Raw genomic sequence first — 14,060 nt, 5'->3', positions numbered from 1 at the left:
CCAACCCCCCGAGACTAATAGCGCCCGCAACATGCAAATGCACGCTGATGGCCCTATTAGGTATTCCTGCGCGATTCAGAAAGGAAAATGTGCAGCCAAGCCGCACATTTTACTCTCAGAAATTAGCGCCTGCCCAAAGGCAGAAGTTAATTTCGACTGGCACAGGGAAAGTGCACAGAAAAGCAGAAAAAACTGCTTTTCTGTGCACCCTCCGACTTAAATTACAAAAAAAATTTTAAAATCTGCCCATGGCCCGCGGGTTGGAAGACGGACGCTCAATTTAGCCGGCGTCCGTTTTCCGAGCCCGTGGCTGTCAGCGGGTTCGAGAACCGACGCCGGTAAAATTGAGCGTCGGCTGTCAAACCCGCTGACGGCCGCCGCTCCAGGTCCAAAAGGAGGCGCTAGGGATGCGCTAGTGTCCCTAGCGCCTCCTTTTACCGCGGGCCCTCATTTAAATACTTGATCGCATGCCCAGGAGAGTGGCCTGGGCGCGCGTCGGGAGAGCGGGTGCTCGCCTCGGAGCACCGGCTCCCCCGCAGTTTTTACCATATCAGCCCGTAATATAGTAAAGCTCCAACCAACAAAGCAGGAGGGTAGGCTAAAAAGGCCGTATCAGGCAGATATGGCACATAGTAAAGCTCTACAGGGAAAGACACAAGCGGTGCATTCAGTCTGCCCAGCAACCTTTCTTACTCCGACTTCGTTCTTTCTGAGGGGAGCTGCTGCTCTGCGCACATTATCCCAGCCACCACGGGTTACCTCACTAGACGGTGATATATTTTCACGGAAGGGTTCCTGCTATGTGTGTGTGTGTGTGGGGGGGGGTGTATCCCCATGATAGCAGGCCCCTCCCCTGAAGAAACATCACGGCTTGACGGTGCGCTGTTTTGACTCGTGGCAAAACATCGCAGGGCAAATCAACGTGGCTTAGTGGCCCTTTACGCTCCTTGGCAGCCCCAATCTCAGGCAACCGCCATCGCCATAAAGGGCCAATGCATTAAAAAGAGTCCCCCCAAGAAGGAAAAGTGTAGTGGGGGGGGGGAGGGTCAAGGCTGACCCCTGGCTCAACCCAGAGCAACCCTGACACCCACAAGTTAAAGAAAGGTGAAAGCTCTTGTGTGGTGACCTCCGCCAACCCCAGCCCTGTCTTCAATAAAGAACTGTCTCCCCCAGCCCACCCCAATGGTCAAACTCAATCATTAGGGATGTACTGGCCCCATCCCCCAAACGTAGGGAAACATCATCGGATGCTCCAGGCTCCCCCAGGCCTCCCCAGAGGGACATTGCTGGCAGGTGATGGCCCATATGGCATCAGCTGTCTATGTAGGACAAACAGGTCAATCTATAAGGAAAAGAATAAATGCATATGAATCTGAGGTTAGAAATGGCAACATTCAGAAACCAGTAGGAGAAGATTTCCACCCCCCCCCCCCCCCTAGGACATTCTCTACACGACCTTGCCATATTCCCCAGCCTGAAACTGCTGAATGGGAACTCATGAAAAAACTTAAAACCATCACCCGAGGGCTGAACAGAAGCAATGGCTTCAGGACTCACTGCAACTGGGTATCAGGCCGATGCAGTATCAGCGCGTAGAAAGCAGGTGCGCAACGCTGAGCGCCCGCTTTCTTAATGCGCGCCCAACCACCTCTCCCGGGGACCCGCTGCTCTGTGCTAGGGAAAGTTGTGCGTCCCTACCGTGTCCTTCACATCAGGTGCCTAGAGACCTGCCCTAAACTCCCTTCCCCCCAGGTCTGGCCTCAGATTGGTCCTTTACACTGACATTTGCCAGTGAAAAGGACCAATCCCCTTTCAGGGCAGCTTCTGAAAGGCGATTGGTCCTTTCACTGACATGTGACAGTGAAGGGACCAATCGGCAATAAGTGAAGTGAATAAATCAATATTAAAGTGTTGGGCACTTAATATTAATTTATTCATTCCTTCACTTATTGCCGATTGGTCCTTTCACTGTCACATGTCAGTCACCTTTCAGAAGGATTGGTATTTACTATTTACTGCTTTTCTGTACACCGTTTTAGCCACTCAGAAATTAACGTCAGCTCTGTGCTGGTGTTAATTTCTGAGCGCTCCAATGTGCAGATTGGGCACACATTTCTTTTCTGCACTGAGTGGACTTATCTATGTGGGTGGTTGGGCACACGTTTTGGACATGCTGACCCCCGTTTTGCATCGGGGGTTATGGCCGCGTGTCCAAAACGTGCGTCCAGCCGTGCATTGAGCCTTGCGCTGTGGCCTGTGTACCATACTACATCGGCCTGTATGAAGGTAACTGTTATCTGATCACTCTATCTTTTCACACTTCTCTCAGTTGTCAGAAGGCTATGCTATAATGCTATGAACTCGCTCACCACACCATGTCCTGCCTAATCTAAGCCTTCTCTATGTTCTGTATATATTTTTCTCATCTCCCGTACATCACTTCATGAATCTGATGTAGTAGACTCTGTCCTCCATAGCTCATGCTTTAATACATTAGTTAGTGAGTCTATAAGGTGCCACATAGCTCTTGACATTTTTGTTATTAAGCAAACAGACAAGAAATAGTCCCTACTTAGCACTGCATGATAGCTGCATTGATGTGTATAGCAAAGTCCTTCATAGAGGGTTCAGGAAGTTGGGTCAAAGATGTGGATTTTAGGGAAAGGCCTGGCTGCGAAGTCATGCCTTAGCGTTTTACTGAACTCAAGGGATCCTGGCTCCAGGCGCAGGGTTATTGGGACTTAGTTCCACATTTTGGTGCACAACGGCTGAAAGCACGGAGTCTCAAGCAAGATAATCCTGGCAGCGGTCAGGGCAGGAGAAGGAAGAAGAGGCATTTTGCTGGACCAGAGTTCGCTAGAGGGTATGAAAGGGGAGAGAAATAGAAAGTTATCCAGGGACCTATTTATTCAAGCCTTTAAGTCAGGGCAGCGGGTGCTCGTTCCCACCCTCACTGTGGTTCTTCCCTGCTTTCACAGCAGCAGCAGCTGCACCAGAAGGACCCCTGCTCCCCAAACGGGACGGAAGCTGTAGGACCTGCTCATACCTCTGTGGATTCATTGCTTTCTCACAGGTCTGAATGCAGGCCCCATGCTCTCTCCTCCTACTCTTGCCATCCTGGGGTAAATTGAGAAATAGTCAGGCTTCAGCAGCTGTGGCCCCTTCTCACCAGAGTGGGGGGAACTGAAATGAGCGGCATTTACATTAAACTTGCTCCAGTCCCGCCCTGTATCAGATAAAGGGGAAAACGAAGCTTGCCAGCCCTCACACTACCTAAATATTTGTAGCGGGTTTGGGAAAAGTGAAACCCACTAACCCTTGGCTGTGAATCTTTCAGAAAGGGAACTTATTTGCAGGAGGGTGGTGATAACCAACGGTACTGCTGGTTATGGGAGGGGAAGGGGAACAGCTTATTTCCTGTATGAAAGGGACACAGAGTGAGAGCTTGACGCATTACAGTTTTCTTCCAAGGTTGCACCCAGCAGCAGCCATCCCCTAAGATATCCGCAATGGCAGAGGAGGTAACATATGCAGATCTCAGCTTCCCCTCCACTATCCAAGATAAAGGGAAATATGGACCAGCTCATACTCAGGGAAGACCAGGTAATGCAAATAATTACTGGGTGTTATACACAGGGACCTGCTGATATAGAAACATAGAAATGACGGCAGAAGAAGACCGAATGGCCCATCCAGTCTGCCCAGCAAGCCTCACACATTTTTTCTCTCATACTTATCTGTTTCTCTTAGCTCTTTGTTCTATTCCCCTTCCACCCCCATCATTAATGTAGAGAGCAGTGATGGAGCTGCATCCAAGTGAAATATCTAGCTTGATTAGTTAGGGGTAGTAGGGGCAATAACCGCCGTGATAAGCAAGCTACACCCATGCTTATTTGTTTTACCCAGACTATGTTGTACAGCCCTTGTTGGGTTTTTTTCTTCTCCCCTGCCGTTGAAGCAGGGAGCTATGCTGGACATGTGTGAAGTATCAGTTTTTTTCTCCCCTGCCGTTGAAGCAGAGAGCTATGCTGTATATGCATGGAAAGTGAAGTATCAGGCACATTTGGTTTGGGGTAGTAACCGCCGTAACAAGCCAGCTACTCCCCGCTTTTTGAGTGCGAACCCTTTTTCTTCTCCCTTGCCGTTGTAGCAGAGAGCTCTGCTGGATGTGTGAAGTATCAGTTATTCTTCTCCCTTGTCGTTGAAGCAGAGAACTATGCTGGATATGCATCAAAAGTGAAGTATCAGGCACATTTGGTTTGGGGTAGTAACCGCCATAACAAGCCAGCTACTCCCCTCTTTGTGAGTGCAAATCCTTTTTTCCATTATCTCTTGCTGTTGTAGCTTAGAGCGATGTTGGAGTCACAGTAAGCATGTGTATGTTTATTTAATAAGGGTATTGTGTCAATAGCCATCATTCTGGCGAGTCACCCACTCTTCATTGGCGGCCTCTTGACTTTATGGATCCGCAGTGTTTATCCAACGCCCCTTTGAAGTCTTTCACAGTTCTGTGCATACTCTGTATGAATACTCTGTATGCATACTCTGTATGCATCAGGTAATGCAAATAATTACTGGGTGTTATACACAGGGACCTGCTGATACTCTGTATGTATCAGGTAATGCAGATAATCACTGTGTATAATACACAGGGACCTGATGATTCTCTCTATGTATCTGGTAATGCAGATAATCACTGTGTATAATACACAGGGAGCCTCTGATACTCTGTATGCATCAGATAATGCAGATAATTACTGGGTGTTATACACAGGGACCTGCTGATACTCTGTATGTATCAGGAAATGCAAATAATCACTGTGTATAATACATAGGGACCTGCTGATACTCTGTAAGTATCAGGTAATGCTGATAATCACTGGTATTATACATAGGGATGTGCTGATACTCTGTATGCATAAGGTAATGCAGATAATCACTGTCTATAATATACAGGGACCTGCGGATACTCTGTATGTATCTGGTAATGCTGATAATCACTGTGTATTATACACGGGAATCTGATGATTCTCTTTCTTTGTATCAGGTAATGCAGATAATCACTGTGTATAATATACAGGGACCTGCTGATACTCTATTTATCAGGTAATGCAGATAGTCACTGTGGGGCGGATTTTAAGAGCCCTGAGCGCCGGTGAGCCTATTTTACATAGGCTCACCGGCGCGCGCAGAGCCCCGGGACTCGCGTAAGTCCCGGGGTTTTCGGAGGGGGGCGTGTCGGGGGCGTGACCGAGTGCAGCGCCGATTTGGGGGCGTGTCGGGAGCGTTTCGGGGCGGGTCCGGGGGCGTGCTTACGGCCCGGGGGCGTGGCCGCGCCCTCCGGAACCACCCCCAGGTCGCGTCCCAGCGCGCTAGCGGCCCGCTGGCGCGCGGGGATTTACGCCTCCCTCTGGGAGGCGTAAATCCCCCGACAAAGGTAAGGATGGGGTTTAGACAGGGCTGGGCGGGTGGGTTAGGTAGGGGAAGGGAGGGGAAGGTGAGGGGAGGACAAAAGAAAGTTCCCTCCGAGGCCGCTCCGATTTCGGAGCTGCCTTGGAGGGAACGTAGGTAGAGTGCGCGGCTCGGCGCGCGCCGGCTATACAGAATCCATAGCCTTGCGCCCGCCGATCCCGGATTTTAGCGGATACGCGCGGCTCCGCGTGTATCTACTAAAATCCCGCGTACTTTTGCTTGCGCCTGATGCGCCAGCAAAAGTACGCCTATTCGCGCGGTCTGAAAATCTACCCCTGTGTATAATACACAGGGACCTGCTGATACTCTGTATGTATCAGGTAATGCGATAATCTCTGTGTATACTACATAGGGACCTGCTGATACCTTGTATGCATCAGGTAATGCAGATAATCACTGTGTATAATACACAGGGACTTGCTGATACTCTATGGGAGTCAGGTAATGCAGATAATCACTGTGTATAATATACAGGGACCTGCTGATACTCTATTTATCAGGTAATGCAGATAGTCACTGTGTATAATACACAGGGACCTGCTGATATTCTGTATGTATCAGGGAATGCGATAATCTCTGTGTATAATACATAGGGACCTGCTGATACCTTGTATGCATTAGGTAATGCAGATAATCACTGTGTATAATACACAGGGACCTGCTGATACTCTGTATGTATCAGGTAATGCAGATAATCACTGTGTATTATACATAGGGATGTGCTGGTACTCCGTATGCATCAGGTAATGCAGAGAATCACTGTGTATAATACACAGGACCTGCTGATTCTCTGTATGTATCAGGTAATGCAGATAATCACTGTGTATAATATACAGGGACCTGCTGATACTCTGTATGTATCAGGTAATGCGATAATCTCTGTGTATAATATACAGGGACCTGCTGATACTCTATTTATCAGGTAATGCAGATAATCACTGTGTATAATACACAGGGACCTGCTGATACTCTGTATGTATCAGGGAATGCGATAATCTCTGTGTATAATACATAGGGACCTGCTGATACCTTGTATGCATCAGGTAATGCAGATAATCACTGGTATTATACACAGGGACCTGCTGATACTGTATGCATCAGGTAATGCTGATAATCACTGGTATTATACACAGGGACCTGCTGATACTCTGTATGCATCAGGTAATGCAGATAATCACTGTGTATAATACACAGGGACCTGCTGATACTCTGTATGTATCAGGTAATGCAGATAATCACTGTGTATTATACACAGGGAGCTGATTGTACACTGTATGTATCCGGTAATGCAGATAATCACTGTGTGTTATACACAGGGACCTGCTGATACTCTGTATGTATCTGGTAATGCACATAATCACTGTGTATTATACACAGGGAGCTGATTGTACACTGTATGTATCCGGTAATGCAGATAATCACTGTGTGTTATACACAGGGTTCTACTGATACTCTGTATGTATCAGGTAATGCAGTTTATCACTGTGATTATACACAGTGACCCACTGATACTCTGTGGGAGTCAGGTAATGCAGATAATCACTGTGTATACTACACAGGGACCTGCTGATACTCTGTATGTATCAGGTAATGCAGATAATCACTGTGTATTATACACAGGGAGCTGATTGTACACTGTATGTATCCGGTAATGCAGATAATCACTGTGTGTTATACACAGGGACCTGCTGATACTCTGTATGTATCAGGTAATGCAGATAATCACTGTGTATTATACACAGGGAGCTGCTTGTACACTGTATGTATCCGGTAGTGCAGATAATCACAGTTTGTTATACACAGGGACCTGCTGATACTCTATATGTATCTGGTAATGCAGATAATCACTGCGTGTTCTGCACAGGGACTCGCTGATACTCTGTAAGTCAGGCGGTGCAGATACTCGTATGTTATACAGAAGGACCTATCGATAACCATGTCAAACAGATTAAAATTAAGAGAACTGGATCTCTCAGATAGTTGGTGACCTGAATGGAATTCCTTTGCTTCCTGGCTTGCAATAGAATGCATTCTGGGATTTATAGACGTGTCTCCTGTGTATATAGCCCAATCAGTATCAAGAGGCTGAGGAACGAGAAGACGAGAGCTAGCACCCGGACATCTCCAGAATCTGGGTCACGTGACTGCTCTTTAAGGCTTTTTGCACTTCCAAGCGCGCTCTTCTTGTGTGAACAACATAAACTGATGTATCCTTCTATTCAGTGTCTCTGCTATATCATCACCTAGAATTGCAAATACTCTTTAAAATTTGACATCTTTTCTCTCATAACAGACATCCACAAAAATGAACATCTGGAAAAAGCAACAGGTAAGGTCTAAATCAACTCACTCAACCTTTCACTTAGGGTCACTAACAGAGCTGGAGTAAGAATACGTCTCTCTGAGTTCTGTGAATAACATCTGGGTAATACCTGAGTTTGACCAGACAGAGGTTGGAGGGAGAGCACTGCTGACTGAGGTGTGTAGGTAACATCTGGGTAATACATGAGGTTGTCAGGATAGAGGCTGGAGGGAGAGCACTGCTGACTGAGGTGTGTAGGTAACATCTGGGTAATACATGAGGTTGTCAGGATAGAGGCTGGAGGGCGAGCACTGCTGACTGAGGTGTGTCTGTAACATCTGGGGATTACTTGAGGGTGATAGGAGAGAGGCTGAAGAGAAAGCAGTGCAGTCTGAAGTGTGTAACATCTGGGAATTACTTCAGGGTGACAAGAGAGAGGCTGAAGAGAAAGCAGTGCTGTCTGAGGTGTGTAACATCTGGGGAATAGCTGAGTGTGACAGGAGAGAGGCTGAAGAGAAAGCAGTGCTGTCTGAGGTGTGTAACATCTGGGGAATACCTGAGTGTGACAGGAGAGAGGCTGAAGAGAAAGCAGTGCAGTCTGAGGTGTGTAACATCTGGGGATTACTTCAGGGTGACAAGAGAGAGGCTGAAGAGAAAGCAGTGCTGTCTGAGGTGTGTAACATCTGGGGATTACTTCAGTGTGACAGGAGAGAGGCTGAAGAGAAAGCAGTGCTGTCTGAGGTGTGTAACATCTGGGGAATACCTAAGTGTGACAGGAGAGAGGCTGAAGAGAAAGCAGTGCTGTCTGCGATGTGTAACATCTGGGGAAAACGTGAGGGTGATAGAAGAGAAGTGAAGAGAAAGCAGTGCTGTCTGAAGTGTGTAACATCTGGGAATTACTTCAGGGTGACAAGAGAGAGGCTGAAGAGAAAGCAGTGCTGTCTGAGGTGTGTAACATCTGGGGATTACTTCAGGGTGACAGGAGAGAGGTTGAAGAGAAAACAGTGTTGTCTGAGGTGTGTAACATCTGGGGAAAACCTGAGTGTGACAGGAGAGAGGCTGAAGAGAAAGCAGTGCAGTCTGAGGTGTGTAACATCTGGGGAATAGCTGAGTGTGACAGGAGAGAGGCTGAAGAGAAAGCAGTGCTGTCTGAGGTGTGTAACATCTGGGGAAAACCTGAGTGTGACAGGAGAGAGGCTGAAGAGAAAGCAGTGCAGTCTGAGGTGTGTAACATCTGGGGATTACTTCAGGGTGACAAGAGAGAGGCTGAAGAGAAAGCAGTGCTGTCTGAGGTGTGTAACATCTGGGGAAAACCTGAGTGTGACAGGAGAGAGGCTGAAGAGAAAGCAGTGCTGTCTGAGGTGTGTAACATCTGGGGAAAACCTGAGTGTGACAGGAGAGAGGCTGAAGAGAAAGCAGTGCAGTCTGAGGTGTGTAACATCTGGGGATTACTTCAGGGTGATAGGAGAGAGGCTGAAGAGAAAGCAGTGCTGTCTGAGGTGTGTAACATCTGGGGAAAACGTGAGAGTGATAGAAGAGAAGTGAAGAGAAAGCAGTGCTGTCTGAAGTGTGTAACATCTGGGGAATATGTGTGTGATGGTCACAGGACAGAGACTGAGGAAAAAGCAGTGCTGCTAAGGTGTGTAACATCTGGGTTAAACCTGAGGGTGACATGAGAGAGGCTAAAGAGAAAGTGGCATGGTCTGAGGTCTATAACATCTGAGGAATACTTGAGGGTGACAGGAGAGAGGCTGAAGGTAAAGCAGCCCTGTCTGATGTGAGTAACATCTGGGGAACACCTGAGGGTGACAGGAAAGAGCCTTATGTGAAATCAGCATTCTCTGAGGTGTGTAACATGTGGAGAATATTTTATGGTGACAGGAGAAAGGGTGGATAGATTACAGCATTGTCTGATGTGAGTAACATCTGGGGAATACCTGAGAATAACAGGAGAAAGGGTGGATAGAATACAGCATTGTCTAGTGTGAGAAACATCTGGGGAATACGTGAGGGTGACAGGAGGAGGGGTGGATAGAATACAGCATTGTCTAGTGTGGGTAACATCTGGGGAATACCTGAGGGTGACAGGAGAAAGGGTGGATAGAATACAGCATTGTCTAGTGTGAGAAACATCTGGGGAATACGTGAGGGTGACAGGAGAAAGGGTGGATAGAATACAGCATTGTCTAGTGTGAGAAACATCTGGGGAATACGTGAGGGTGACAGGAGGAAGGGTGGATAGAATACAGCATTGTCTAGTGTGGGTAACATCTGGGGAATACCTGAGGGTGACAGGAGGAAGGGTGGATAGAATACAGCATTGTCTAGTGTGAGTAACATCTGGGGAATACCTGAGGGAGACAGGAGAAAGGGTGGATAGAATACAGCATTGTCTAGTGTGGGTAACATCTGGGGAATACCTGAGGGTGACAGGAGGAAGGGTGGATAGAATACAGAATTGTCTGATGTGGGTAACATCTGGGGAATACGTGAGGGTGACAGGAGGAAGGGTGGATAGAATACAGAATTGTCTGATGTGAGTAACATCTGGGGAATACCTGAGGGTGACAGGAGGAAGGGTGGATAGAATACAGCATTGTCTAGTGTGGGTAACATCTGGGGAATACGTGAGGGTGACAGGAGGAAGGGTGGATAGAATACAGAATTGTCTGATGTGAGTAACATCTGGGGAATACCTGAGGGTGACAGGAGAAAGGGTGGATAGAATACAGCATTGTCTGATGTGAGTAACATCTGGGGAATACGTGAGGGTGACAGGAGGAAGGGTGGATAGAATACAGCATTGTCTGATGTGAGTAACATCTGGGGAATACCTGAGGGTGACAGGAGGAAGGGTGGATAGAATACAGCATTGTCTGATGTGAGTAACATCTGGGGAATACCTGAGGGTGACAGGAGGAAGGGTGGATAGAATACAGCATTGTCTGATGTGAGTAACATCTGGGGAATACGTGAGGGTGACAGGAGGAAGGGTGGATAGAATACAGCATTGTCTGATGTGAGTAACATCTGGGGAATACGTGAGGGTGACAGGAGGAAGGGTGGATAGAATACAGCATTGTCTGATGTGAGTAACATCTGGGGAATACCTGAGGGTGACAGGAGGAAGGGTGGATAGAATACAGCATTGTCTGATGTGAGTAACATCTGGGGAATACCTGAGGGTGACAGGAGGAAGGGTGGATAGAATACAGCATTGTCTGATGTGAGTAACATCTGGGGAATACCTGAGGGTGACAGGAGAGAGGCTGAAGGAAGAGTGTTGCTGTCTGATTTCTTTAGAAAGTGATTATGGTTATTGGGAAGCTCTATAGGGATGTTATATAGTGGGTTTTCCTCTACAAGAATCAGGGCGAGCAGATGTGAGGAGTTTGAAGGCCCAGTGTCACCTAGGCAAGGAGCTGCCTGCGAGTGAGGCTCATTCCTAGGATCTGGAGTTTGAGATTTAGGATGGTGGTTGGAGAGTACCCGGATCACTGAAGATTAATGAGAGGCAGGGATGTTTCTTCCCTGTATCACTGCATATTCTCTAAGTCCCTCTAATCTCTTTTCAGCTGTTCAACACAGATCATCATTTCTCACATGGATAATAATTCTTCTGGGGATCCTCTGCATCCTGCTACTAATCCTCTCAATAGCCCTTGGGGTCCTTTGTAAGTGTATTAAATTCTCCTGTGATGATTTCAAACTTGACTCATAGAATGGACAAAGATACAAACCAGTCACATCTAGGGATTGGTACAGGGGTACAGAGCCTTTCACCTCTAGGACTGGAGGGATCGGGGGATGGGAGCAGGGATACAGAGCCTGTCACCTCTAGGACTGGAGGGATCGGGGGATGGGAGCAGGGATACAGGGCCTGTCACCTCTAGGACTGGAGGGATCAGGGGATGGTGCAGGGATACAGAGCCTGTCACCTCTAGGACTGGAGGGATCGGGGGGTGGGAGCAGGGATACAGAGCCTGTCACCTCTAGGACTGGAGGGATCAGGGGATGGGTGCAGGGATACAGAGCCTGTCACCTCTAGGACTGGAGGGATCGGGGGATGGGTGCCGAGATACAGAGCCTGTCACCTCTAGGACTGGAGGGCTCAGGGGATGGGCGCAGGGATACAGAGCCTGTTTCCTCTAGGACTGGAGGGAGCAGGGGATGGGTGCAGGGATACAGAGCCTGTCACCTCTAGGACTGGAGGGATCGGGATGGGTGCAGGGATACAGAGCCTGTCACCTCTAGGACTGGAGGGATCGGGGGATGGGAGCAGGGATACAGAGCCTGTCACCTCTAGGACTGGAGGGATCGGGGGATGGGAGCAGGGATACAGAGCCTGTCACCTCTAGGACTGGAGGGATCAGGGGATGGTGCAGGGATACAGAGCCTGTCACCTCTAGGACTGGAGGGATCAGGGGATGGGTGCAGGGATACAGAGCCTGTCACCTCTAGGACTGGAGGGATCGGGGGATGGGAGCAGGGATACAGAGCCTGTCACCTCTAGGACTGGAGGGATCGGGGGATGGGAGCAGGGATACAGAGCCTGTTATCTCTAGGACTGGAGGGCTCAGGGGATGGGTGCAGGGATACAGAGCCTGTCACCTCTAGGACTGGAGGGCTCAGGGGATGGGTGCAGGGATACAGAGCCTGTCACCTCTAGGACTGGAGGGATCAGGGGATGGTGCAGGGATACAGAGCCTGTCACCTCTAGGACTGGAGGGATCGGGGGGGTGGGAGCAGGGATACAGAGCCTGTCACCTCTAGGACTGGAGGGATCAGGGGATGGACACAAGGATACAGAGCCTATCACCTCTAGAAGTGGAGGGATCAGGGGAATAGGCACAGGGATACAGAGCCTGTCACCTCTAGGACTGGAGGGATCAGGGGATGGGTGCAGGGTACAGAGCCTGTCACCTCTAGGACTGGAGGGATCAGGGGATGGGTGCCGAGATACAGAGCCTGTCACCTCTAGGACTGGAGGGATCAGGGGATGGGTGCAGGTATACAGAGCCTGTCACCTCTAGGACTGGAGGGATCAGGGGATGGGTGCCGAGATACAGAGCCTGTCACCTCTAGGACTGGAGGGCTCAGGGGATGGGCGCAGGGATACAGAGCCTGTTTCCTCTAGGACTGGAGGGATCAGGGGATGGGTGCAGGGATACAGAGCCTGTCACCTCTAGGACTGGAGGGATCAGGGGATGGGTGCCGAGATACAGAGCCTGTCACCTCTAGGACTGGAGGGCTCAGGGGATGGGCGCAGGGATACAGAGCCTGTTTCCTCTAGGACTGGAGGGAGCAGGGGATGGGTGCAGGGATACAGAGCCTGTCACCTCTAGGACTGGAGGGATCTGGGGGTGGGAGCAGGGATACAGAGCCTGTCACCTCTAGGACTGGAGGGATCAGGGGATGGGAGCAGGGATACAGAGCCTGTCACCTCTAGGACTGGAGGGATCGGGGGGTGGGAGCAGGGATACAGAGCCTGTCACCTCTAGGACTGGAGGGATCAGGGGATGGGTGCAGGGATACAGAGCCTGTCACCTCTAGGACTGCAGGGATCAGGGGATGGGAGCAGGGATACAGAGCCTGTCGCCTCTAGGACTGGAGGGATCAGGGGATGGGAGCAGGGATACAGAGCCTGTCACCTCTAGGACTGGAGGGATCAGGGGATGGGAGCAGGGATACAGAGCCTGTCACCTCTAGGACTGGAGGGATCAGGGGATGGTGCAGTGATACAGAGCCTGTCACCTCTAGGACTGGAGGGAGCAGGGGATGGGCGCAGGGATACAGAGCCCATCACCTCTAGGACTGGAGGGATCAGGAGATGGGTGCAGGGATACAGAGCCTGTCACCTCTAGGACTGGAGGGATCTGGGGGTGGGAGCAGGGATACAGAGCCTGTCACCTCTAGGACTGGAGGGATCAGGGGATGGGAGCAGGGATACAGAGCCTGTCACCTCTAGGACTGGAGGGATCGGGGGGTGGGAGCAGGGATACAGAGCCTGTCACCTCTAGGACTGGAGGGATCAGGGGATGGGTGCAGGGATACAGAGCCTGTCACCTCTAGGACTGGAGGGATCTGGGGGTGGGAGCAGGGATACAGAGCCTGTCACCTCTAGGACTGGAGGGATCAGGGGATGGGAGCAGGGATACAGAGCCTGTCACCTCTAGGACTGGAGGGATCGGGGGGTGGGAGCAGGGATACAGAGCCTGTCACCTCTAGGACTGGAGGGATCAGGGGATGGGTGCAGGGATACAGAGCCTGTCACCTCTAGGACTGC

The 14,060-nt window shown here is 49.7% G+C and overlaps 1 protein-coding gene across 2 annotated transcripts in view; it reads left to right on the top strand.

Moving 5' to 3' along the window:
* Nucleotides 1-3,437: 3,437 nt before the first annotated feature.
* LOC115079405 (C-type lectin domain family 5 member A-like) overlaps nucleotides 3,438-14,060 on the top strand; it is a 43,472-nt gene continuing 32,849 nt past the window's right edge. Inside the window, exons 1-3 of one of the 2 annotated variants that reach the window (XM_029582971.1) lie at nucleotides 3,438-3,603; nucleotides 7,766-7,801; nucleotides 11,350-11,448. In XM_029582971.1, coding sequence (XP_029438831.1) covers nucleotides 3,510-3,603; nucleotides 7,766-7,801; nucleotides 11,350-11,448 — 229 coding nt within the window. In that variant the 5' untranslated portion in view covers nucleotides 3,438-3,509. The remainder of the gene's footprint in view (nucleotides 3,604-7,765; nucleotides 7,802-11,349; nucleotides 11,449-14,060) is intronic. The other variant, XM_029582977.1, reaches the window with a different exon arrangement.

The sequence above is a fragment of the Rhinatrema bivittatum genome, chromosome 1 (genome assembly GCF_901001135.1).
Source record: "Rhinatrema bivittatum chromosome 1, aRhiBiv1.1, whole genome shotgun sequence".
Lineage (NCBI taxonomy): Eukaryota > Metazoa > Chordata > Amphibia > Gymnophiona > Rhinatrematidae > Rhinatrema > Rhinatrema bivittatum.
This window is presented reverse-complemented; position numbering and strand designations above follow the sequence as displayed.